Source organism: Centroberyx gerrardi, chromosome 10 (genome assembly GCF_048128805.1).
Source record: "Centroberyx gerrardi isolate f3 chromosome 10, fCenGer3.hap1.cur.20231027, whole genome shotgun sequence".
NCBI classification, from domain to species: Eukaryota; Metazoa; Chordata; class Actinopteri; order Beryciformes; family Berycidae; genus Centroberyx; species Centroberyx gerrardi.
In genome coordinates, this window is record NC_136006.1 from 29,535,396 (window position 1) to 29,562,406 (window position 27,011).

General features: G+C 41.0%; 2 protein-coding genes across 3 annotated transcripts; one reads left to right on the plus strand and one right to left on the minus strand.

Annotated features, from left to right (window-relative positions):
- Positions 1–3,796: 3,796 nt before the first annotated feature.
- On the plus strand, positions 3,797–14,339 carry LOC139924451 (rac GTPase-activating protein 1). Its single transcript, XM_071915466.1, has 15 exons — positions 3,797–3,887; positions 4,230–4,432; positions 4,833–4,972; positions 5,070–5,142; positions 5,636–5,689; positions 7,022–7,120; positions 9,310–9,457; positions 10,108–10,259; positions 11,174–11,338; positions 11,457–11,552; positions 11,661–11,859; positions 12,970–13,075; positions 13,288–13,420; positions 13,720–13,840; positions 14,218–14,339. Exons 1-15 carry the CDS (start codon positions 3,797–3,799, stop codon positions 14,337–14,339), a joined length of 1,902 nt encoding a protein of 633 aa, XP_071771567.1.
- Positions 14,340–15,327: 988 nt separating this feature from the next.
- On the minus strand, positions 15,328–24,923 carry gmppaa (GDP-mannose pyrophosphorylase Aa). 2 transcript variants are annotated; one of them, XM_071915479.2, is made up of 13 exons: positions 24,810–24,923; positions 23,732–23,829; positions 22,123–22,226; positions 21,232–21,424; positions 20,947–21,006; positions 20,730–20,860; positions 20,550–20,564; positions 18,462–18,596; positions 17,782–17,879; positions 17,649–17,695; positions 17,375–17,467; positions 16,420–16,588; positions 15,328–15,974 (listed from the first exon to the last, which is right to left on the minus strand). In XM_071915479.2, exons 1-13 carry the CDS (start codon positions 24,847–24,849, stop codon positions 15,874–15,876), a joined length of 1,284 nt encoding a protein of 427 aa, XP_071771580.1. In that variant the 5' UTR covers positions 24,850–24,923; the 3' UTR covers positions 15,328–15,873. The 2 variants fall into 2 exon arrangements, with proteins under 2 accessions (XP_071771580.1, XP_071771588.1); XM_071915487.2 differs by lacking the exon at positions 20,550–20,564 and having other exon boundaries at positions 15,331–15,974.
- Positions 24,924–27,011: the final 2,088 nt, after the last annotated feature.

Consider the following 27,011-nt stretch of genomic DNA (forward strand, 5'->3'; position numbering starts at 1 on the left):
TGGCTGCATGGCTGCCTGCTTGGCCCTTCTGCTCTCCAGCAAACTGTCAGTGGCTGCTCTTAAGCATCTGTTAGGCTACATCCATTTTCCAACCTCTCTCTATGGATTGGCCTCCATGTTACTGCCCCCACCTCTCCCCTAAAATCAATGTGTCATTGCATTAAATACAGCTACCCAATTATTTCCATTGTTTCTGTTTTGATTCGTTGGAAGTGAGGATTTTTTTCCATGCTTGCCTAAGTTTTAGATTACAGGAATGTGACAGGTAAACTGAGCGGAACCATTCTGTTTTCAATAAATGGGTCATATTCCTGGCATTAAAGCTGCACTAGGAAACTTTGCACTTTGGCGGCCCCAAGTGGCAGCAGGGAATAACGGTTTGATGTTTTTTTAAAGTTTGAAGGACTTCATTACCCAGAAATCATGTAACGTGATGTCAGTAAGCTACGGAGCCCCCCAGGGGTCACCTGCTAGAAATAAAAAGGGAATTTGGGCAGCAGTTTATTTGGAGTCTTGATCTTTTGAGCACACTTGTAGAGTTGCATAGAATATTTATAGATGTATGCATTAACATGCTTTTTCTACAAGCATGATTTATCGCAAGTAATTAGGTTTCATGTTGTCACCAAATTGTATAGTAAAAAAACAGATATTGCTGCCATCTCTGTCTTCATGGCCTCTTGTTTTCAGCTGAAAATGTAATAATTTAATCTTTTTATTAAGGTTATCCACCGGAATTTCATAACGTGTATTATAGGTTTATGTATGGCGCTGGCATCCAGCAGCTAGCTAGCTTGCTAGATTAAATCCTATATAAAAATAATCACCGCTATTATTTCCTGGTTGTGTTTACTATTTAGTAGCAGTTGGACAGGTCACCTGACCAATTTTCTTGTCTCTGATTGGTTGATGCTGAAACTCAGCTTGGATAGATTTCAAACTGATATAATGTTTTCAGTGATAAAATATTTCCGTAAAATTTTGCCTCTGTATCATCACCTTTAGATTCTGATTCGTCAATTACTGTGGGCAGAGAAGATTTACCATCAGTTGGCATACCTGACATCTGAAATTAATTTAGACAAATACAGCGACTCCATAACATCTCCATCTCAATTAGTGGGATGGGACGCTCTTCTATATTGCAGCCCCACTTTGTGATTTAGGCTGATAAACTGCTGAGTGCAGCTTTAACCTATTTATACAGCATATGTATATAACCACTATGTTAATTAATCATGAATCAAGTGATGACTGTCCCTGGAGATATATGGGCTAAACAGCAAAATTGCCATAAATTACATTGCCATAAGTCACTGTAAACCTACTATTGGGCACCACAAACACACTTAAGTCTCTCTATGGGTATTATAGGAACATAATACCTAGGAACAACAATATAATGATTATCACTCACTGTGTATAGGCTATATTTATTCAATATAACAAATACATTGTATAGAGAGCTGTGTTTGGAGTTTGTTTGGTGTCTATTTCCATGTCTTCCTTTCTTTTCTTTCCCAACAGTTTGGTATCATGGTTAGTAAGAGAAAATGCAATGCAAGAAAAATACAACATGCAATAATGTCAAGTACAAGATGAATCATAAACAATAGGCTAGAAAAACACAAAGGTATGCAGGGGTTACTTATACAAAGACTTGACATGACAGACGTTTACAGTTCCTTTTTGTTAAGCGATGAGGAAATTAATGATGTAATGTTCTCCATTTCTTCAGAAACAAAATAAATTGTGGTTTTCTATTAGTGTATTTGCATTTGTGTATACAGAATTTTGCTACAATCAAAATAAAATACAAAAAAAAGGCTTTCTCATCAGTATTGAGGTCTGCATCACACCCAAATTAAACCATTAACATCTTGCCATAGTTTACAGGTATTATTACAAAACCAGAAGAGATGAAATATTGTCTCTGGATGTGACTTGAAAAGAGCAACCAACATCAACGTCTTTCTTCATTTTCTTTTGAAAATCCTTTCAAGGATATAACCGATGGAGTAATTTGAATGAAATCTCTTTGACCTTGTTCGTCAATAAGTACTTTTGAGGCAAGAACCGTACTTTTTTCCAGTCTCTATTTTCAACTAAATTATTCCAATAAGAAACAGTTGAAGGAACAGAAACAGTGTCTCATTGGAACAAAGCACATATTTTTGTACTGTTGCCACAACCAGAAGAAAAGCAAATTTGCTGCAGAGTCAGCTGGCTTAATAGAAGGAAGTGGTAAAAGTGAAGATATGGCAAGGCCTTTAAATTACATGGTATAATGCCTGAGAGAACAGCATCAAGAACTACGGCAAATTCTCTGGGAGCCTACTGGTACTTTGTATTTTGAAAGAAAGAGTATAAGGAATGACTTCTTTATTGAGTAGCTTAATCACAAAAATGATGATATTGTTAAACCATTATTCAAAAAATAAAGATGTGTTATGTCTTAGATAAATACCCCAAATCTCCATTAAATCAAAGATGGCCAACAGATGCCTCGACTTCTTCGCTGGACATTGATGATAAATGTACCTTTTGTAAAAAAAAAACAAAAAAAAACAACAAACTAATTCAGAAACTATAAATCATCTGTTTTATGGTTGCCCTTATTCAGTTAAACTATGGAAAGATTTAGAGGAATTTCTTCCAATCCTTAATTGAGTCTTGTGGATGTAGGCTATTGAAAATTAAAAAATGTCTGTCTATGTTTAAGCTGAAGAGCTATAAGATATGCTATTATCGATTGTTTGTTATGTTGTTTGCTAATAAATAAAAGAAAAGAAAAATGTGATAAAAATCATTCATTTTGTTAATTTTATTTGAAAATAACGGATTGCTCTCTACACTTGACTTTTCCTTGGTGTCAGAATTTAGTTGGATATTTAGTCTTTTGACAAATATTGTACAAAGATATGATGCCTCCTGGTGAGGCTGTGCAGGCTGTGCATATATTATTTATGTATATGTCATATATTTTTTATATTGTCAATAAAGGAAATCCCAAGTAATAGCCAACTGACCACCTGAAAGCTGAGGTGAACAGCATTTTCTTGTAGTATTTACCATTTGAAGGCTGAGATTAACAGCATTTTCTTGTAGTACTGCTCAAAGCTGAGGTGAACGGTGAATGCTGGGTGAACGGTGGAGTAGCAGTAGCCTACATACTTACCATCTTTCTCACATGACGCGAATGCAGCATAATACAGGTGAGCCTGAACCAGCTGGACCAACGTCACGTCACGTGTTCATGCACAGGCATTTCAATTAACTAGATAATTAGTCGGTTAGAGAACCGTCATGTTACAGTTCGGCTCGCGTGAGAGGTAAACTTGTGATTTGTTTTGTTTTGTCTTAGCCAAAAACGTCGTACATGTTATGCTAGGCTAATCCATTCACTCGCATATTGGCAAAAGACATGAGACTTGTTACACTGCACAAAATGCCTACCTTTGGCTTCATATTCAATCTTGACAAAAAAGTAAAAAGAAAGTGAAAAATGGCCAATGTGGTTCCACTTGTTTCCAATGCCAATGCAGCTTTTTCTTCAAACAAGCGTCATGTCTTGAGACGAGGCAGAATGACACTTCACTGAAGAAAAACTTGAAACGAGCAATGGAAAGCAAGAGAAATTGCTCCTTGGTAGATTTTTTTTTCACCTCCTTTAAGAAAAATGAGATTTAATGTGTCAATACTAGATTAAGTGACTTATTATTACGTTTATGTTTTGCAGCGTGGAGACACTATTTCCAGTGTAGTCCTGAACCAAAGAAGTGCTTTGCTAGCAGCAATGGGGGAATCTCGGGTAATCGTTGGAGAGCTCCTGGCCTTGTGCCTTCAGAGGATTACTATGGAGGACAACGCACTCAACACAGAGCTCGGTAAGACATTGATCTACATGTGAATAGATCCACATTAGACCACAGAGATATGGTACAGCTACAGTATTGAGGTCAGCAATTGGCACAGATGCAAGCCAATGACAGTAGCTTTCTTTACTGTCAAAGACCCCACAAGCATATCAGTAAAAAAGTGTTGATGTTTCTACAGTTAAGGATGATGGATGCTTCTTAAATGCAATTTGGATACATTTTCGGTGTTTCTGTACCTGCCCGTTATGTGTTTTGCTTAGTTGAAGAACAAGGCTAGATGATGAATTTCCCACTGTCTTCAGATGTGTTGGTAGGGGTTGCGGTGGGGAGACTGACTTTTCCCCATTTCAGGGTTGGTCGAAGTGGTTAAGAACTTTGAGGCCACCAGAAAAAAATGGCTTCACGCTGAGCTGGAGCTGAAGAAGTTCAAGGAGCTGCTGGTGAAATCGGACGTGGCCAAAGCCGCTCTGGAGGTGAAACTGAAACACGCCCGCAACCAGGTGGACGTGGAGATTAAGAAGCGCTACAGGGTTGAGGCAGACTATCAGTACTTGGTGAGTCAATCAATGAATTTCACTTATTATAAGCCCACACTCGATGCCCTGTAAACTCCTTTTTTTGCAGGGTTGATGACATTTCCTTTTTTTGTTTATTGGAAACAAAACAAGAAAATGCATTCTTAAGATAACAGATAGATAAAAACAAGGTGGGTTTTTTTTTTAAACTTGGAGGTTAGAAGTCAGCTGGAACAAAGTACGGACAAAGCTCCGGCCATGAGAGACTAGAGGTCAGCTGACAGCCACTGTTCTGTCGTGTCGTCTTATCGTCACCGCAGAGCCTGATGTTCGCTGCTGCGTAGCTGTACACTCACATCACTCAAGCACAAGTGGGTGATTTGATTTTTTTTTTTAACCTGAGGACAGGCTCAAACTTGGCACCCTGTTGGTTTTGCAGCAGAGGCAGATGCAGCTGATGTGTGACATTCTGGTCAACGACGGCAAATCTAGCGCGTGTCTGAATGACGAGCAGAAATCTCTACTGGCTAATTTTGACCACAAGGGAGCCAATGTCACTCTGCACAAGAGCAGTAAACGGTAATGGCCGCGTCACCCTCCTAGTTTGCTCTTTGAACATCAAATATTAAATGAGATTTTGTAATCGATTGCATAACTGTTATTTATTTTCTCTCAGGTTGTCTGTCATCGATGAGTCATCTTTCCTGTCGCACTCTGATATCAGCTATGATAGAACAGATGACGACATGGTATGATCGTTTTCCTTAAACACTAGGGATGGGATGATATATCGAAATTCAATATATCGCAATACAAAAATGTGACAATACGTATCGTGGGGCAGAAAAATGAATCGCAATATTAGCTCCATTTTATTCTGCTGTAGTAATCACAAATGAGACGGCTTGCCCATCACAGTTTCACAAGCTCTTCATCCAAATTCTATTATTGGCTGTTTGTATTGACATTTTTAAATTGTTTACATTCTAGCGAGCCAATACCATAGCGAGAAATATTATTATATCGTGGTTGTATTGAATCGTGAACCCCATATTGCATATTGAATCCTATGGTGAGATAAGCGTATCGTCCCATCCCTATTAAACAATTAGATGTTTCAAATTGTAGCATATAGGCAGTGTGACATACTGTGATAAGAAAGCTGCATGATATGATGCATCAACTTGACGAGATTGCTCTGAAAGGAAGGTTTCACCCTGACTCTTGTTTAAATTGGTGCAGGACCTGGACACAACTGTGCTTAAGCCCCTGAGATCTAGAGCCAGGGAGAAGAGGGTAAGCTGCATTACGCCTCACACACTGTAGGTAACGCAACTGCTTATTGGTTATTGCAAGTATTCAAACTGAAGCTCAAACTGCCAGAAGAACACAAGCTATGTCACCAAATACACATGAACAACTTCATCACACTTAAAGGACATTTCCAGCCTGATTTGAATTTTTTACATTTTCTGTCCATTTTATTCAATGCTGTGACTGTTTTTACATGCATGCACCACGATTAAAGCTATTTTTACATCAGTTTGGCCATACCTCTCAGGCTCATTCACTTCCATTCAGCTCCAAACAACAGAGAAAACAACTCCGGTCTCCTCTAATTGAGTCGGTAAAGGTAATCCATCATGATGAACAAGAAGCCAACAATCGCATTTTGAAAAATTGCATCGGAACGCTAATATCAGGGTATAAACATTTACATTTTGAAAGGAGTTCCATTCACTGTTTCATAATAATCTGCATTGAGGAGGGGTCAGATTTTTCCTCACCAAAATAAAACTTTCAAGCCATAGCTAACGTTCTCTGCAGTTGCGTTAGGACCCGCCTCCTGTCAGTCACAACCCAGTCAAGCCAATAGACAACAGGTGTAGTCCGTAAAATTAAACAGAAAATAAAGCTTGATTTTACACAACTCCAGCTTAAAATTGGCGTCTTTTTCTTTACTGGGAGTAATATGTTTTGAAAAAAGCAAATATCTCACGTGATGAAAATATCTCATGTGATAAAAGCACTAGAAAATCACAGTGCTGTAAAACACTAAGGCAATGCAGGAAATGTGCAAAAACTCCAATCATGCTGGAATTGTCCTTTTTTAGAGAAATGTGATGTGTATACATGTTCTGCACTTAAATGTTCTGATTGGTCTATTAATGGCAGTTAAATCAAAGTACTCCACGTGTTACTCCAGTTACGCTGTTTACTTCCACTAAGAGCGTAATGGCACTAATATAATCAGATTATGGTGTTTACATGGGTCCTGACTTACTTGCATTATTATCTTAATCACACTGCAGTCACATTTTTGTGTGCATGTAAACGTGGTCATTGAAACCTTAATTTTCACAGAGGGAATCTTTTTGCACAAAAAAATGGGAACCACCATCAAGCAGCTATTACAGCGCAACCGTATTAGTATCCTAGGAGTTAATAGAATCTGATCAGTTCTTGTGTGTAATGATATTGGTTTCTAGTATTTCTTTTAGTCCTGCTGAACGCCTCAGGGACCTGATTGCATATTTGATTTCACTGTATTGGGCCATATGAAAAGTGATGTGATTTATTGTCAGTGATGCTATAAAACAGTAATCCATGTTCTGTTGACCTACCCAGCGGTCTTCTATGGGACCCACCATGGGCGCTCCAGCTGGGAGGAGGGGGAGAGTAGGAAATGGCTCTGGAGACCTGCTGGAGAGAAAAACTGTGGAAAAGGTGAATAGAGACTGATAAAATGTCTGTCAGTTGCGTCACAATTGCAGATTTTACCTTGAGCTGTAAATTCTGTATGAGTTAGTGCAACGCTGAACTGCCTGATCCAAGTTTTATTGAAACCCTTTTATTAGTTTAATTTATGAATCCCTATACTGGATTCCTAGAATCTAGCAACGCTATTTAATATTTAGTTTGTGTGGGGTTTAAACAAAAACAGCACTTACCAAAGGACCTGAGGTGAGAAAATAATATGTTGTGTTTAAGTATCTGCCAACACAACATGTTCTTCATTGTGCGTGGTCAGAAAAAATGGGAATTCGCCAACTTGGAACAGAGTATGTACAGCTCCACATTTGATTTCTCTTAGTTTCACACATTGTTGGTGCTAAATCTTGTGCTGAGAATTATTTGACCACACAGAGAGACGGAGCAGCTGAGGTTATGAAAGTTATGTTCAATCCGCTGAAGTGGAACTAAGAGTGTTTTTACTGTGGGGATTCTGACTTGGCTTAGCCCCTCAATTTAAACCTGCCAAAGCATACATTCAAAGGCACAAAAACACTAATTGGTTTCAGTCAGACCACATAGGTCAACTTAATCAACAAGGCATTACTTTCTTATGTTTAAAGAGCTGTAACTAATGCTGTGCACCATTCAAAGTGCGAAATTCTTAGCTGGTAGCTCATAATTACAACTTTCCTGTGTTCCAGTGATCCAGCTCAGATAAACCAGGAGAGAAACATGGACGCCTGTATGACTTTCTTTGCCCAGCGTATACTACCTATACAACAGATGCATTTTTGGCTGCTTTGGTATTGCCTTTCATAATGCTACATCATATTGATGAGTTAACCTAGCTAGCTAGCAAGCACTAATTAGGTAGTATTAATAGAAAATAAAAAGTACAATTACTTCAGCGCTTACCATCGACCCCAACGATGGATGCAACACTTCTCCAAGCATTGTTTTTGAGACTGTTATTCCTGTAGTCTGTGAAATAAAACTTGTAGAGAACTGGGAAACCTTTAGTGGCTATGATCAACTTTTCATTTTGTACTTGACATGTGCAACTATTGTTCAGGAAACTAAATCACATCGGTAGGGAAACAAGAAAGCGTGGAAATCTGATTGGCTGTCAAAAAAATCCATCCATGGCCACACATCGTCCGAGTTTCCCTGGTCAATCAGTTCTATATGAAGTGATTGGACTTCAGTGAGTTGTTGATCATGTTGCTGTCAGTTTAAACATGGTGTAAGTGCAACTTAAAGGTCCCATATGGTGTAAAACAGGACTCCCCTTGCCTCTTTGATTATAAAGGAGTTGGATGTGCTATCTAAACATGGTGAAAGTATCAAAATGCACAGTCGCCAACTAAATCCACACAATCCATATTAGAAAAGCGAGCCTCTAAACGAGCTGTTTGGACTTCCGTAACTTTGTGGCATCACAAAGGTTCGCTCATTATCATTTCTGTAAGAAATAATAGACTAACAAAGCGTTTTTGTCAGCTAACTGCATCTCTGAAAAACTCAGATTAAGAAAACAGTTTCTCAGCTCTTACATTGCATTTTTCCTAGTAGGAAGTCAGAATTTCCACCTGAACGACATCTCCAGAATGCAGCATAACCACCGAGTGAGAAACGACAACTCTTGCCTTACTACTCTTAGGGGCATCGGAGAAATGGCACTCACGACGTTTCAGAGCACAGTTTAGCAAAACATTAGCATTCTCTGGTGAAGCATGACAGCCAAGTGCTATTTTTCTTTACCCTCTGAATTTAGGCACCGTGAGATGTCAGTTTCTATTTGACGGCTCATCCATCAGTCCTTAAGTTCTGTTAGGCGTCATCCTTTCAGTGTACAGACGTGCAAACCATCCACCTGTCCTCTCAGGTGGAAATGACCCTGGATCATCGCCCATAGCTAGTCTGCCCACCACTGGAAGACCTACACACACACACACACACACACACACACACACACACACACACACACACACACACACACACACACGGTAGAGATTGCTGGTAAAGAACAATGGCCACTCATAACCTTAAGCTGATTTTGTTTTGTTTTTCTTTCATAGCAACAGACATTGGAGTGGCCACTGAGGATACATGGCTGCTGATTAGTCTGGAATGATGTTTGGGTTTTTTTTTAACCCTGAAGCTTATTCTGTGTAATTCAGGAAGTGGAGACAATAGTGAAGGCATCCGTCACAACCCCTGAAAACGGAGGTCAAATTCACATGGTGATAGGCATTACCCAGGAGACTCCAGAGAAACCGTCCAGGACAATAACACAAGAGTGTGTGGTTTCAATCGGGGGTGAGCAAGGTGTGTCGAATTTACAATGACATAAATTACTGTCGCTGAAGGAATTTTGGTTTTCTGTCTTAAAACCCACATCTGACCAGTATAACCGTGACCTGGCCATGATATAACCCCAAAATCGGCGATTCTCTGCTATCTGTTTCTCCGGTGCAGATAACAAAGAAAAAGCAAGAGACTCATTTTTCATATATTGGCAGAATCTGCTTTGTCAAAGTCCTGTCTCCCACCTTTTTTCGCCTATTTACAATTATTGATATACGTACTATTTTCTTTGTTCCATCTGTTCTTGTTCACACCGAAAAGTTTAATAAACATAAAGAAACCGATCCACTTTAACACAATTCAGCAGCATGACTAGTTTTTAGCCCTGCGACAGCAGGGGCTGTGGTCTTGTTTTATATATTGTCAGAATCTGCTTTGTTTGCGTTTGTTTTTGTGCTAGAAGTGTGATTTTCAGACCTGTTCCACCATACAATGGCAGTGAATGGAGAGAGAAAAAAAACACAATTCTCCAATCTCCTCTACTGGAGCAACAGATAACAGAGAATCACAGATTTTGGGGTTTCATCATGGCCAGGAAGCTACACAACCCAAGGTACCAAAGTCCAACAGCACTTTAAGCTTAGTTGACGGATGCACTTCTCATTCCCCAGACCAAACTTCAGTGTGGGTGCCCGATGATGAGACCATGGCAGAACCTGACACTGTAGGAAAGATGGAGGAAACCACGGCAGAGGTCCACGTCAGACCGGTTTACACTCCTATAGCAGAGAAAATCCTGAAGCATGTTTTCCTGTCCAAAACGGTATGAACTGAATCATGACCTACACCTACGCCTTTAAAAAGCAAACAAAAAAAAGTGTATTAGTGCTTTCCAGGTGCTACGTTGACTTTAAAAACTCCACCTATTAACACCAAAGTGCAGTAGTAGCACAGTGTTTAATTCATTAATTGACCTAATTTCCCTAAGAATGAACACAAACAGCCCGGCTCTTATAGAGATGCTCCTCCTGAGCACCTAATAAACTGAAAGAGGATGTAATGATTCTTTATTCCCCGAGTTATAATTAGAAAGACTTGTGAGAGGTGGACTGGAAGTGTTCTGAAGGTTGTTAAGAGGCATGGGTGCATTTACAGACTTGCATTGACCTTGAATACTGATTTAACACTTGAGTGAAAAGTTTCTGCTGAAAATCTAATCAAAAACGTAGATCTTATGGTGGCATTTCATTTTGGTCCAGATTTTTGGTAATATAGTGTATATATCTCTAGTTTGTGAGTGTGGAATAGGGGCAACCTATAACCAGCACCATTTTATTTATATTTTTAAAACCTAACATAAAACTGCACTAGGCAAGATTTTTATCTAAAAAAAACACCCATCCTGATTAGTTCCTCCTCTCTGGTTGAGCAATTAGCAAATCAGCAAAGAAAAAAAGTCGAACAGGTAATATGATTTTCACTGTGCTAGATCCTACTTTTTAAGCATTGGTTTTGCCAATTTGCAATCCCCAATATTGAGAGATATGGGGAAAAAACAAAATACCAGTGTCAACAGCGGGTCCCCAGGGCAGACGGGACTGTTGCTGAATTTCTGTCGAAGCGTGCGTGCTGAAAAGTGCAACTCCTCCTAACAATGTGAAATATTGCTTTAATGCCCTGTAAGACATCCCGAGTCTGTCAGAATAACTGCCGCAGTACATCCGTGCCTCCTTTCAGGTGATCCGGCCAGAGACGTGCTTGCCATGCGGGAAGAGGATCCGCTTCGGCAAGATGGCAGTGAAATGTAGAGACTGTCGTGTCGTTGCACATCCAGAATGCAAACAGAAATGCCTTGAAGGCTGCTCTCCTACCACCCCAGGTGCTCCTGTACAGGCGGCAAAGGTTCAGTGTAGCACTCATAACCTCCTGCTCTCACATACAACTAAGGATAAAGGACTACACACACTTTTTTTTTTTTTTTTTTTGGTTGTGTTTTTAAATCAGATCTTTTCATTTTCAGGACACCTTGGAGAGCTTTGCTCCAGTGACCCATCCTAGAGTCCCTCTCTTGATAGTTCGCTGTGTGAATGAAATCGAGAGAAGGGGACTAGAAGAGGTAACGCTTATCCACAGTGTCCCAACCGTGTGTTCTCACCTCTGACTCGTATCACAGAACCGTCATTATAATGGTTGATCTCCTCATCTCTTGTCCTCGCTGTCCCAGAGAGGAATTTACCGAGTTCCCGGGGGGGAGAGGTTGGTGAAGGAGCTCAGGGAGAAGTACATCCAGGGCAAAGGAGTGCTGATGCTCAGCAAAGTGGACGACATCCATGTTGTCTGTGGCCTTCTCAAGGATTTCTTGAGGAAACTGAAGGAGCCTCTCATGACCTTCCGGCTCCACGGGACTTTCATGCAGGCCTCAGGTGCGTAATGTCAGTTTAGCAAATCATTTATTTATTATTAATTTATTTGCACATTTGAAAATAATAAAGCACAGAAAAAAATACAGATCGGGCAGAGATTATAGAGCCCAAGGGGTTTATAAAAGCTTCTCACTGCCATTCAACTACACTATATTTTATTGCTATAAGCACCAAGTGGAGATCGAGTAGCACTAGAACTGCCCACACTTTACTTTCTACACACACATCAAGAGTTGTGTAATTTACATGTGTAATCCTCGACAATCAGTAGCACCGCAGTTAGTAATCTATGTGATTGCAGGCTTATTGTATTATTAACATAAGCACACTTGGTCATGATTGCTGAGCAGGGAGGTGTTACACTACCAGATTGAGTGGCAGGCATGGACTTAGCCACAGCGCCGACGAGGCTGAGCTGACACGGATAGTGTGTTTTCAGATAATTGAAGCTACTTTCTTCCTGGAGATGAGAAGCTCACTCCACGAAGCAACGTGAGGCGCTGAAGATGAAAGATCTCAACCTGGCCTCCGTTTAGAAACTCCATAGAGGATGGGAACTCGGTGAAACATTCATGACTCCATAAAATGCATTAGCTGCAGTCACAAAATGGATTTTGAAAGAGCATATTTAGATGCCTGCCTAAACCGGGAAATACTAAGTGCCCAAGGCATGGTAATTGATTGACTTAACCTCATCCATTTTGGACAGATTATTTCCTTTCCATAATGTCTGACAATTCCCTGATGCCTGCAAAACAATCAAAACTCAATACTTTTCCCTACATATTACTGCTCCTTGCATAGCATGTTAATTTCTGTTTACTAGATAAACTTGTCTAAATGGAAATTGGTAATTTGAGGGTAATCGGGATGCGTGCATGCCTGGAGTTATCGCATGTAGATGTGCTTATTTGTCCATCTTCAGAAGGCAAACATAAAGGCTGACAGCCACAGCTCCTGTTTACTAAATTGGCATTGGTGCGGGAAACTTACGAGCACCTCGGCTGGTTTTGTGCCCTCATTTCCTTGTGTCGTTACAGCCTGACTGTACTGTGGCACCTTAGTGGCCTCTGATCAACTCATAACTATGTTGCATTGTCTCTCTATCAGAGATCCCTGATGAAAACAACAGCACAGCCATCATGTACCAGGCCATAGGGGATTTGCCAAAGGCTAATCGAGACACCCTGGCTTTCCTTATGCTTCATTTACAGAAGTAAGACCTACTGTTACATTGTACTGACTGCCCTCTGTTTGCAAGAACCTTTGACACAAAACAGCAATGACTTGTCAGATAATGGAAGGTGTAAGTATAAGAAAAGATAGAAATACAGTAGTAAATACATTATTGACATAGGGTGCATTACATACATTGTTGTAATTAAAGGTATTGGTAGATCAATTATTCCCAAATGTTCATTTTTCTAGGGTCATGAAGAGCCCACAGTGTCAAATGGACCAGAACAATTTGGCCCGGGTGTTTGGACCGACCATAGTTGGACATGGGATGGCCGAGCCCACTCCGATGACCATCATGAGAGACACAAACACTCAGCCTAAGGTTGGCATCTCTCTACTATTGAGAGGAAATCTATATAGTCCAACAACATATGCCTGGCACCACCAATGTGAGGCCTGCTGTACCTCAGTTATACATCAAGGCTGAAGATTTGTTTTCTCCAGTCTTGCCCTTGAGAATACAGTACGCAAGTAACCCCAGTTCATTTATCAGATCAGTTTTGTTGTGACAGTGTCACATGGGGGACCTTATAGATTCCATTTGAAAGGCAGAAATGCTCAGATTTTGTTGAACTGCAGTGCATCAGCATTTTACCGAGTTGCTTGATTTCATCGTCTCAGGTTGTTTGCCGCATGTTGTCCTTCCCTGAAGAGTATTGGAGGCGTTTCCTCGCTGTGCAGAAGGATCAAGTCTTACCCTCCATGAACAAGGCCAACAACCAGGATGACGGACATGGTACTCGCATAGCATGTCGTACATTAAATTGGCTAAGACACTGGCTAACAACACCCATAGGGTTTTGAACAGAGGCCATTGAATGCTATAGTTTTTCTTGGGAGTGAACAGCTACACAAACGACGATCAGAATGATTGCTTGAGCTATAAACAAACAGCAGTGACTCCAGTCCCTCACTAGGCTTATACACAATATGTGTGCCTTCCGACAAATTGAGTCTGTCACCCTGCAGCAGGAGACATCGTCAGTTGCACAGCTGCTGCCAGGGATTGCAGGGTAACAGTGATGTAGAGGTAAATAACGTGCATCAGTTTGATATTGCAACAGTCCAGTAAATACTCTGGTCCCCATGGCTGTGCTGCCCACGCTGTTGTTTCCTCAGATCGGTTGTTCAAGCCGCTGACCTCCCCCGAGCTGCGCACCTACTACTCCCAACAAGCTCCCAACGGAGGCTCACTGAGGGGCAGAATAAGGAACCTGGGCAACGCTTTCAGCAACACGTAAGACGTCGTTTCTGACGGCGGTTGGATTATTTATTTATTTTTTTTCCACTTGTCACAATACTCTTAACACCTCTCCCGTTTGTTTTGACATTTACCCTCAGTGGCAAGGCAAAGGCAGAGCCGGGGAAGAGGTTCTTCACATCCCCCAGTTGATTGCCTCGTCTTCCCTGAAGCCATGAGTGTTTGTTTGTGTGTGCGCGTGTCTCGCTTTGTTATTGATTGTTCAGTAAAGTGAAGAATATTGGTATTTGGATGTAAAAGCTATACAAGCTAAGTAAGCAAGTATTTTTCGTGTATAAATATTGTGCTTGTACACTTAGTGTGGTATGGGAGTGGAAAGCTCATCTGAGCTAATGAATTTTGGATTGCCCCTTGTGTGGGGAGCATTCATCATTCCAACTAATCAGCCTCCCACCTAGTGGATAAAATACAGTAATGAATGCCTTTAGATTGGGAATTGGGAGTTTTTTTTTAAGCACTTCAGTCACTTGAATCAATGAAAAGCACAAGCATCTATGGAGGAAACTTGAAATAAATTGATCATGAATAAAAAAAAATATATAAACTTGGAATTTTTTCCCTTTTCATTGGAGGGTAGTTTGTGACAAGATTACCTTTCATGGTCAAAATATGCTGCAGCTCCAATTTCACAATTTAGAAACTAATGAAGTGTTTTCCGCACTGCTCCTTAATAGACACTCATGCTTTAATAATGATCTTTGGAACAGCAGGCTAAAGTGTTCATGAGTGCTTGAAGGCCGTATAAGTTCATGTTTTAACACAAGAGCTGTAACCACAAATAGGAACATTTCTTCCGGTGATTGCAAATACAGAAGGTTCCCAATTTAAGTCTGTTGTAGCTGCTCATAAGCCAGTCTCAAGACCCCCTGCTAAGTTCACATTTAAAAAGTCAACATTGCTTGATTGTGATTTAAATCTTAACATCACTGATTTATTTTGTTGGGAGCCGCTGTATGAGGCTAACAATTACGATGCTGAAAGGTTTTAATCAGAGCCCCTCACAAATAATCACCTCTTCAAATTAACCACACAGTTGGTAAACGCTGATTTTTATTTTTTAATTCTTGTTCTCGCACAAAAATAACTACTTGTTCGAAGTAACAAGTCCTGAAACACAAGGTTACCCTTGAGAAACAGAACATGGTCATCTATAAACCTTTTTTTAAACCATATTACATCCAACCAAATATATTACACAGGTGTCTGCAGTAATTCAACAGTTCAATAAAATTCATAAAAATCCAATATCAAGTTCTGGCATAACAGCACTTTTCAAGGTGAGTCAACATGCGTGATTAGCCTCTCTAAGTACTTCCAATGTTGCCAACACCCAAGGATGCATAAAGGCTTCAGCACAAATATATAAAAATCCATCTTTCAAAACCACTAAATAAATGTCCCATATCTTCTCTCTTTTGACATCTTATATACAGTAACTCAGAGGCAGCGCCAACGCTCTGCTCGCTGCATCCTTCATTTGTGACACTAAGTGGACAGGGCATGAGGAAGATTAACTAGAGAATAATTTGGTTTTTGAAGCTGCGGTTGAGGTCTTTGTGCGGGAGAACAATCGAGTTGAGAATAATCACCTCGGAGGGGATGGTCACATTACAACCTGAGGAGACAAAAGCAGGTATTTAGTCTGCAGTGCGGTGTGCAGTCTGCCTGGGACTGAAATGCTGCAAAGCACCAAGACATTTCAATGAAAACCCTCAATAGACAGTTTTTTTTTTTAGAAATTGAGTTCCTCATAACATTGACTGAACCATGAACCAAGTCTTTATTCTTTGAATTTTCTAATTCATCCACAAATACCGCTTTTCAACCAGTGGATTTTGTCATATACTGTGATTTCAGGTAAAATCTTAAGGTAATAATGTGACATTTAATACAAATGAATGTCTGTTTTGCTACTCTCTATCACTGATTGATACAACACAACAGTGATTCAACTATATAAATACTAAATATTTATGTATATAATCTATATTTAACCATTCATCAGCAGGTCAGCAGTGAATACAAGCTTCAAATTTCACCCAAGGTCAGGGCATGCTTACCGAGAATAGTAATTGAGGGTGTGAGTTTCCCATCTCTGAACAGGGTCTCACTGTCAATCTTTGCATAGGGGTCATTGGGGTTGGGGTCGCTGGGAGTTCCTTCTACTCTTGCCCACTTGCCAATGGTGCTGTCCCATCCCACAATGCAGTTCAAAACACAGCTGTGATCCTTGTGGGAAAAGAGAGGAATTAAGTTAAAGCAGATGCAATAATTTAAATACCAAACTGAGCATGGGAGAGGGGATGGTCACGTGACAGAACAGTATCTACTGTCTATTAGGATACCAAGAAGTACTTGTCAGGGATAGGGCCAAGTCGAAATATTCATAACGCCACATCAAAAGCACTGAGTGTTTATTTGAAATTATAGCTCAACTAACAAATTGCCCTTGTGGGCAATATGCAATGCAAGTCAATATGTCACCATCATTCTAAACTCATTTTGGAGACACCCAATCATCAGTGGAGACACGAGGGATTGTATTATGCCAATAGTCAAATCGTTAAAAATGACATCTCTTTGTGAAAGGCAGAGGTAACAAAACAATTTCTGGTGTGACTGGACAGCATAAAGATCCTCGTCACCGTTGAAATGTGACTAATCTTGCTAATAAAATGTTGAGGATGTCTCCAGCAGTGGAGGGGCGGATACATTTTTAGTTTACATTTTTATCTTAAGTTTTTCTTATTTAACCATGATCAAAACCTTATCCTAACCTTAACCAAAGGTGTTGTACTTGATCAGGTGAAAATGGCGTGTCCAATTCAAGCTTTTGTCACATTATCCTTTTGTGGTAGAGGAAAGTAATGTCCACAATATTCGTGTCCACAACACGTACTCTGCATGTCGGAGTTCGTGCTAATTTCACAAAATGTGAGACTATATTGGAATAAGCCCTGTGATGTTTCTCCTTGTCCAGCATGTAAGCCAGTATATGTTCATACAGGGGCTCACCTGTAGAGTTGCACCATGGAGGATGATGGATTCTCGGACTCTCACCCCAGCACCGATGGTCACTCCAGTGCCAATGGAGACGTTGGGACCCAACTGTGGAGAAAAAGGAACAACTGACCATAGGTGATAACGGTTGCACACAAATGCTCACAATAAATAAACAACAATCAACCATCCAGCTAGGAGTGAAGACAGCCTTTCCTTATTCCCAGACTCATTTCTTTTTCTATGCATTTATGGTGTACAGTGCAGTATAATACGGAAGGACCCTTACCACAGCAGTGGGGTCAATATTGGCTGTAGGATGAATATAGACGTTACCTAAGGAAACAGAAAGTAGCATGAATAGAACTGTCAATAAATGCACTCTAGGAAAGAGCAAAGCTACAAAAGGTTAATAAATGTACCGCTTATTTTGGGCCCTCCCTCCTCATTTGAGGCCAGTCTTTCAGGATGGGTTTTGTGGTACTGGTTGAGGTACAATCGACTGGCATAAATCGCAGACCTGGGAAAAGATTCAAAACAACAGAAGATGATTATGAAGGTAAAGACGGCTAGCTTTCAGCCTAAACATAAAGCAATTTCTTTTGAATTAGGGGCAGTAATGTATGGTTATGTTGTTCATAGCACAATGCACCAGCTGACCAGACCTGGGTCCATTCACACTGTTTATTTTACCACATGGGTGGGGTTACGGCAGCAGCACAACTGAGGGTGAGGTAAGTTTTCTATCACATAAAATTATGTTAAATAGCCTTGCAAATACTTTCCTGTGATTGTCTTAAGTTTCTGGCATGCATTTGCTGAATCTCATTTCAGGAATGTGTAAACTCCGAGTTTTTTTGGGACCGATCAACTGACAGATCACTCACATTTCTCCATCCATATCTGCCAGTCAGTCAAGAAAACATTCAACATTTTAGGCTATTTAATACCTTTAATTCGCAATGAATTATGTGAAATTCAAATCGAGAAACTGTCTGGAGTCTAAAACACTCGTAAATGAGATTCAGCCATTGTATTGTCCTTTGTGGCACACCTCACTTACTGTACCTGCTATGCTGCTGGATATGACATATGCACTCACCCTGCAGATTTGATCTGGCTCCAGAAGCTGAGGGTTTTATATACGTAGAGCTTGCCCTGTCCTGCCAGGGCGGTGAAGATGTCCTGCTCCAGCCGGATGGCTTCCGCCCGGTGCCAGCCGTTGGTTGGCTCCTCTCTAGAAGGGACAGGACAGGCCTTCAGATTATGGCACTGTGTTACAAACCAGGGCCTGGGGCCTCATTTATTTAAAAAAAACTAATGCGCAAAGTTTGTGCTTACAATCAAATCCAAACCAATGTTGGGATTTATAGAAAAAAGAAATCTCGATGCCAAAATCAGTAGGTTGCATTGATCTACTCAAATTTCTGTGATATTATGATAAAACTAAATTCTGACATTATCTAAGGCATGAATGCCATGAATACAATTACAGTTGTTTTTTTCCATATCGTTTGAAAAGAATTAGCAACATTTTTAAAAATGAGGCCCCTGGTTTCCCAAAGGTCACTGACTTAATGGATCAAAGGTCCTCTTAGTACTAAGAGGCTATTGAGAGACCTAAGCCCAGGGTTCTCCCACTACAACCAACAGGATTTGCAGTCTTGTGCAGCAGCCTAGCCCCGACACACCTGATTCAAGCCGTTTTTACTGCCCATTAAAACCCTCGGTGGCCAACCTGACCGTTCTCTCTGACCGGCTCATGAACAATTCAAATATTTAGTACATATTGTTTCATTGCATAACAAATTGTATAGGAAATGGAATAGGAATTGTGTAAGAATTTTGAATGAGTTCCAATGGCCTTCTGTTTACCTCTCAAATACTTTGTAGTCTGTGAGATTCTTCAAAACCAACCCAATGGCAATGTTGCCACCAAAGTCTCTCTAAAAGCCGGGCAGAATCCTGGATTCAACGCCTTGTGATCCAGCTCCCAGAATTAGACGCGAGCTCCGATTTAAAATGCATCGTTGATAAAACGTTGACTCAGATGTGTCAGTGCTGGATTGAAACCAAAGCTGATTACCCAGTAGTGATCCAAAACTGAAGTGGAAGAGTCTACTTGTTCCATATTAATCAACATCTCTGGTACAGTATATCCAAGCTAGTGCATTGTGAGAGCCCCAAGATGAAAGGGAGTGTTAAAAATTGATGAAAAGAATATTAAAAAGGATTGTGCCCACAATGGAAGTTTGGCCAAAAAGGAAGATATGTGGTTAGAGGCAAAGTACTCCCAGTGAGTGATTTTGCAAAGTGTAACCCTTTTCATGTATATCAAGCATCTCGCTTGTGTCGAAAATGTTGCTGATTATTCAGTGCACCGCTTGACAGCTTTTAAAGTGCACCTGATATAAGCAAGTGACTTATATTCTCATATTTGAAGTCTCATTATCTATGACAGGGATGCACGTTAGGTCACATAAACTATGGAGAATGTGAAAACACAAAAAATGAAATGTGTCAAATCTCCAATCAACTTAAAAAAAAAGTACACACTTTGGCAAACATTAATCCCATGTGCCCTAACTGTAGCTGTATGAAGTCTTAACCACTTTTAGGCCGTGATCAGATAGGAGGCTTTTTTTCTCATGTTCAGACGCAAAGCAGAGCTGTGACCGTTGCTGGTAACAAAGAGCAAGAGCTCAAAAGGCATGAGGAGTGTTATATCATTCTCCATCCTATGCAATATAATTATCTAATTAGCATTAACTAACTTGAAGTAATGAAGGGGATAACGTTGAAAATAAAAGTGGACGAGCGGAAGTTAGAGATTGCTCTGCTTGCTCTTGAAGGAGGAGCGGATTCAGAAACGGAGGATGTGGATACAGGATGTCTTCCTAGGGAGAACAGAGCACCAACAGTTTCATCATCTTCTCTGCCTAGATAGAACCCGGTTCAGACATGTTCAACTTGGAGTAACCCGAAATGTGCTGCATCCAAAACGCAAGCTGTATAGGAGAAGACGTGCGCCTGTTGCAACCAAACCAATGAAAATAACTGGGGGGGAAAAGGCGTGTTTAAAAAAGCGTCCCACGTGATCACACCCTTATCATGGCTAATCTGTCCCTAGCTGACACCTGACACTGAGCACTCTACAACCACACCGTGCAGCCTAGTTGTACCAACTTACCCATCGTATGGATATCTGATGATTGTGGGAGGGAGGGAGGGGAGGGGGGAGGCAGGAAACAGAAATCATGGCAGGGAGAAGGGAAGAAAAAAAAAGACAAATGAAGAGAATGAAAGAAAAGGAATTGATGGTATTCACGTGCATGCCCCCGGCGCACAGGGAGGAAGCCCTCCCACTCACAACAACATGTCCTGCTGGTTCTTCTGGAAGACGCCGCCGATGTGCTGGAAGATGTCGGGGGTGAACAGGTATATGCCGCAGTTGATGATGTCGCTCACGAACGTGCTCGGCTTCTCCACGTAATGCAAGACCTGGACAGAAGACATGGGTTCAGCGTTTCGAGGGGAACCGGCGAGAAGCGGCCGTTTGTGTGAATGAGACGGGACTGGGGCAATACCTCGTTCGTTTCCTGGTTTTCAACAATGCATCCGTAATTCATGGACTGCTTCCTGTTTGCCTAATACAGGAAGAATGATGATATGATTCAGGATCATGTTGTTACACTAAATAGCGAGAACCAAGATCTGACATGCCAAAAACAAACAAAAGGTGGATATCATTACTAACCGAAACCGAAAAGAAGCTAAAATTCTTAGTTTTACAGATGAGTCATTGTTGTTTAACTCGGTTTTCACTATATTGTGCCAGTTGTATAAAAGACAGTCAAATGATGAAATCTCACCGTTGTCCCTAGGATTACAAAGCTGTTTGGCTCTCCGTGTTCCTTCTGGAAGCTGAGCATCTCTGGTAGAGGGAACTCGGAGCAGACGTCAGCGTTCAGGACAAAGAAAGCCTCGGGACTGCCTGAGACGATCTGATCTCTGAAGTGATAGATGCCCCCTCCGGTGCCCAAGGCTGCATACTCCTGCAAATACCTGTAGTGCAGGTTCAAGAAGAGCAGCGTCACACTGCAGCAAGGAAACTACTACCACTGGTACAGAAAATATTCCATTACAAATGCCTTTGTCCCAAAAAAATATCAGAAATCACAGGACCAGGGCTCGGATTTAGCACTTTTTGTTGATAAAGCATTCCAATAGGAAACGTTGTAGTGCCACAAACTGTACTATAAACAACACTGAGTAAAATATGCAGATATACTGTAGAGCCAAACACAAAAATAGTTATAGGGGAAAACTTTGAAGAGTGTCAATAGAGGTGCTTTCTATTCTTTTAAGTGCTGTGATCAGTCAAGTGAAAATCAGGATGTATGCTCATAAGAACATTTGAAATATATAGCATTTACTTTAATAGAATTGTGCATTTAATCTAATATGATTGTACTTTTTGAAGGCAAGACATTAGCAGCTGTTAAAATAGCGTTTTAATTGAGTATTTCTATTTTTCCCAAGGCGCTGTAGGCATCAAGAGCCAAATTCAGGTCAGACAGTCAGGGTGTGATAAAATGTAATTCAGAAAAGAAAGGAAAAAGAAATTTTAACTATGAATATTCACACCTTAGCCTTTCCACAACACCCAGAATCCTCTTCTTGTATTCAGAAAGAACTACACATCATCTACGACCGCGAAGAGGATTTTCTGAGCCTTTTCTTTTCTGAGCTCTGCTGTTTACCTAATGGAAATTTTGAATTCCTGCTGCGCATTCATCAGGAATCTGGTCAGTTCTTCATTTGGCTGGTAAAAGCCGATGAGCAAGATCTCCTTCATATTTGGTACCTTGGAACACAAAAGATGTTCAGTGTTAGACAAAATTTAATTACAAGCTATTCTCTGTATCACAAGGCGCAGGGCGGGAAATTATTAACACCAACCACCAGCTAAATGGAGTCAATTCAACCAGCCACTTGGCAGGTGGGCTATGTTAAGTGTAAGACATTTTAAAGGGTAATTCTGGTTATTTTCAACCTGGGCCTTATTTTCCTAGTTTTTGCCATCATCACGATTGATGGCATTGAACATTTCATTCACAAAAAGTGATTAAAACACGTCCTTTAAACACAGTAACACTCGCACTGCAGTTACACATATCTTTAAATAGCTGTGATTGAACGATTATCATAACATTTCAGTTATAAAAGCCCATTTGATACTTTTTTTGCCATGCTCACACACTTCCTTGTTTACTGTGCTCGCTGCTGGTCTTCTGCTGCATTCAAGTAATCTCAGAAGAAGCGCAAGAACAAGATTTTGTTGCCTCAGTATGAAAGCATTCTTTACGTGTTTTACTCATTGGAATGGCCACATCCAAAATGTGTATTTCTGAATTTAAAATCAACCATAAACAAACTACAGCAAATACTTCTCGCTTTTTGTGAGTGTGGTTGATTGTATTAGTGTGAATATAACTGATAATTGTGCTTTTTCACACCTTGGACCACCAATATCGGTGGATTTGCTGCTATTTTTCTACTGCTTGTGTTGACACACGCAAATTGTGATGCCGGATGGGAGATATCATAGCCTACCAAAAACTCCCACATATACTACTTGTAATTACCACTAGGAGGCTGATGTGACGTTTTTTCAAAGTTGGCAGTTCCCAATGAGTTCATCCTAGTAAAAATAAGTTAAAATAACATATCTAATACCGCAATATACAAAGTTTCAGGCATGGGATAATTGGACATTGGATGTAGGAAGGTCCCATTGCAGTATGAGCTGGTTGGTTACTGTGTTAAAAGGATGTGCTTTAACCGTTTTGACCCTGTGCATGTGTGTTGGGACAGCAGCGCTCCCAGCAACCTGCAGGTATGAACGTTCTACAGTGAAGTAAGTGATGAAATTTTCAACACAATCAAATTGTCATGATGGCAAATCATTAGGAAAATAAGGCCCAAGTTGAAAATAGCTGGAATTATCCTTTAAGACCTTTTAATGCCAATTTAAAATCAAATTTAGGACCAATTCCGCCCCTCATAATAAACCTTAAAAGTACAAAAGACAGTAGCAGCATCAGAGTAAATAGTGCAGAACCAGGGAGATTTCTCACCGTAAAGTAATGTACCCAGAAAAGTCAATATTCTAAGATCTCTGAGACTGTATAAGGTAACATTTAAGACCTAAGGCCCTTACTTTAGATAATTCAACTAAACCGTTTGAGAAATGTAAGGGCCTGCAGAGAAAACATGTTACACACTCTGAAAAAGAGTGGCAGGTGCACAACTGAAACCCAATACATGCTGCTATTCATAGCACCAAATGATAGTGTGTATTGAACTCACCTTGGCACATGCTTCAATGTGGTGTTGCAGCATGGGCACCCCAGCTACTGGAAATAAGGGTTTGGGAACTTCAAATGACAGTGGCCTAAACCTCGTGCCTGCAAAACAATGTATGTGATTACTTGCCGCACTCAGACAACTTTTTGTCTCTGCTGTTGTTGTGTAAACAGTGTCCTTTCAACAACGTTGCCATACAGTTACCCCAATATGTGACGTTCAGTCATGTATTAAGAGAAATCACGCGCCAAGCTCATTAAAAAAAATCTGTCCGTTTAATGTGGCCTCGCTTATCAGCAAACGCATGCTCGTGCAATGGGGGGGCTCGCGGGCTTGGACACCTGCCCTTTTGGTTTCCATGTCAAAAGTTTGGCCAGGTCGAAATTTGGAGTTTGTGCCCTCAGCCAGCCCTTTATGTACATACCTAGCAAAACAAAAACTTATACGAAACGTTAGGGTCTTATGGTAAATTCGGCATACAAGTGATCCACAAAGCAGCACTTTATTTCAATAAAATCTCTACTTTTAGAATTGTTTTCCACTGCTCGATAGGCTTTCCGCTTAACACGGTGTATTGTGGGGCCAACCAATTTTTAAAAGTTGAAATCTCATTGAGGAGTACTGCTAGTGGATTGGATGCATGCCGAATTGAACAGCAGATCCTACCAATATGTAAAAGGTATTTAGTCATGTTCTGCGTGGTGTGTACGTTTGCCACTTTACAGGTAATATTAAAAGGCCACATTTTTTAATCGAGTTTCTGTTGATATACAGAAGAGAACGGAGCGTTGTTACCTGTACACTATTATTTATTTGTGAACGGTTTGTTTTGTTACGTGTTGCGGTCATTAACATTACTAATGCTCGTGTTTATAGTCTTTTATAGTAATTATTAGTCTATCAAGTCCAAAATATTATTGTTTGTGTGTCATCTCTATATGCCACGTCAGTGATATAAACAAGCTCCGCTGGGCTTAATGCTGAAAGCTAGTTAGTATTAGCTAATTTCACTTTGACCGCACACACAGCGCTGGCTCTGGAAACATGACGAGCTGTGGACATCCATCTGATTTATTCTCACCTTTCTGGGGACCTCCAATTAAAATAACTGCCTTCAACATCTTGACTGTGAACCTCCGATAAACCTCTCTGCCTGACAGCTAGCGGAATCTGCTGCTCTTCTGTCGATACTTCCGCATCCACTTCCTGCTTCTGACGTTTCACGATGTCAAGGCAAAAACACGGAACGGAGTCACGTTAGGTAGAATATACCATGGAATATACACTGAGGTTACTTACAGCGAGGTCACTATAAAATCCCTTATCATAGACCTACTACAAGTTCCTATAGGAGGATTATAGGAATATTATCGTGATACTATAGGTGTTTCACTATAAACTCATTACCATAGACACACTATAAGGAATGTTAGAGTGATTTTCTGTTGGGCACACAGATACAAATACACACACAGACAAACAGCCATCTCTCTCTCCCCTGGGTGCTGGTGTAGCTGGTGCTTGGACTGTGGCAAGAGGCTCTCTTTGGGAACCTTTTTACACGGCCCTCATTTCAGACCAGTATTGGACGCTTGATGGAGTGTTTGGGAACTTTGTCTTATATTATGTAAATACTACTGAAATGTGTTTCTGAGAGAAATGAGGACCCTGTGAAAACACGCCTTTAAATGATCGCAATCCACCGAGAGGTGGAGCAGAAGCATCGGGTGATGGACAGGTGGCAATCACACCGAGAAGCCCCGCTAGAACCCGTCACCAGTAAAACCATTGTCTTCCTATGGTATGGCCCCACCCGGCGCGCGTTCCTCTCTTGTGACGCGCGTCGCGTTTTTCTGGCGGTTTTTAGGCGCGCATAAAAGTTTAAATATTTTCAACTTTTTAGCGCAAGGCGCGAGTTGCACCGCTGATATTAGCGGTCTGTAACCCTGTCGCACACGCTGCCCTGCTCCACAGCCGCACCAAGCTGTTTTTGCCGACACGGTCTGCCTAGGTGTTTTTGAAGCGCCCCGCCTGTAGCGCCGCTTCTCGGTGTGATCGCCCCCTATAGGCTTTGTGCAAGAGGTCGGGCGAGATTGGTGGTGTCTCTCGTGGCGGCTTTTTTTTTTAAGCTTTTATTTTTTTTCTAGTTAATTTTGATAGGGTTGTAGGCCCTTGTCAAAGTCCACAGTAAGAGCTTTACCAGGGCTCCAGGGAATGTCGTGGGTGCTGCCGCTGCTGCTCCTGCTGCTGCAGCAGTACCGTTAAGCCAGGTGCTCGTAGTCAGTAGTGGCAAGCAACAACACTGCTGCTGCTGCTGCTACTACTACAGCTGCTGCAGCAGTACAGGCCTAGTGGTGGTAGTTCCAGTAGTTTTCATTTAAGATATTTTGAATTACATTATGACTAGTCAAAATGCTAATTTAAGATATCTCTCAATGACTAGTCAAAATGCTAATTTAAGATATCTCTGATTACATTATGACTAGTCAAAACTAAAGTGAAGATATCTCAAATTGGAGATATCAGTCAACCGGCATAATCTCTTTCTCTCTCTCTCGCTCTCTCTCTCTCTCTCTCTCTCCCTCTCTCTTTCTTTATATATACACTCACCTAGCACTTTATTAGGAACACCTGTACACCTGCTTATTCATGCAATTATCCAGTCAGACATGTGACAATCATGTGACAGCAGTGCAATGCATAAGATCATGCAGATACAGGTCAGCAGCTTCAGTTCATGTTCACATCAAACATCAGAATGGGGGGGGAAATGTGATCTCAGTGACTTTGACCGTGGCATGGCTGTTGGTGCCAGATGGGCTGGTTTGAGTATTTCTGAAACTGCTGATCTCCTGGGATTTTCAACTGTGGTGAGCAGAAAAGCATCTCAGAATGCAACACGTCAAACCTGGAGGAGGATGTCACTTTGGTAGCCGGTTGACACTGAGCTGAAAGCTGATACCTATCCAGTATTAGTAAGGTGTTCCTAATAAAGTGCTCGGTGAGTGTATATTCAAAGACCATCATACTATAAAGCGAGGAATCTCTGTCTGTGAGTGAGTGTGTGTGTGTGTCCTTCGCATATCTCGAGAACTGTTCGTCCGATCGACTTCACACTTGGCGGGTGTATTGCTGAGGACCCAAGGACGTGCAGTGTCAGATTTGGTGCAATTTGGACACGTGACACGTTCAATATTACTAAACTTTGAATAAACAAGCGGACAGCGCTCTGTGCAGCAGCGGGGCTCAAGTGGTACGGGCACACGCGGTTCTCGAGAAAGCT

Bases quoted from the DNA above. Each gene is read 5' to 3' on its own strand.
- gmppaa (XM_071915479.2), bottom strand. From the start codon at position 24,849: ATGTTGAAGGCAGTTATTTTAATTGGAGGTCCCCAGAAAG. The intron at 21,425-22,122 runs GTAAACAGCAGA...CCTGCACTACAG, and splicing joins GAATTCAAAATTTCCATTAG to GTATTTGCAGGAGTATGCAG. The intron at 21,007-21,231 runs GTGAGATTTCAT...TTCCTGTATTAG, and splicing joins TTGTAATCCTAGGGACAACG to GCAAACAGGAAGCAGTCCAT.
- LOC139924451 (XM_071915466.1), top strand. From the start codon at position 3,797: ATGGGGGAATCTCGGGTAATCGTTGGAGAGCTCCTGGCCTTGTGCCTT. The intron at 11,339-11,456 runs GTTCAGTGTAGC...TTTCATTTTCAG, and splicing joins CTCCTGTACAGGCGGCAAAG to GACACCTTGGAGAGCTTTGC. The intron at 13,076-13,287 runs GTAAGACCTACT...TCATTTTTCTAG, and splicing joins CTTATGCTTCATTTACAGAA to GGTCATGAAGAGCCCACAGT.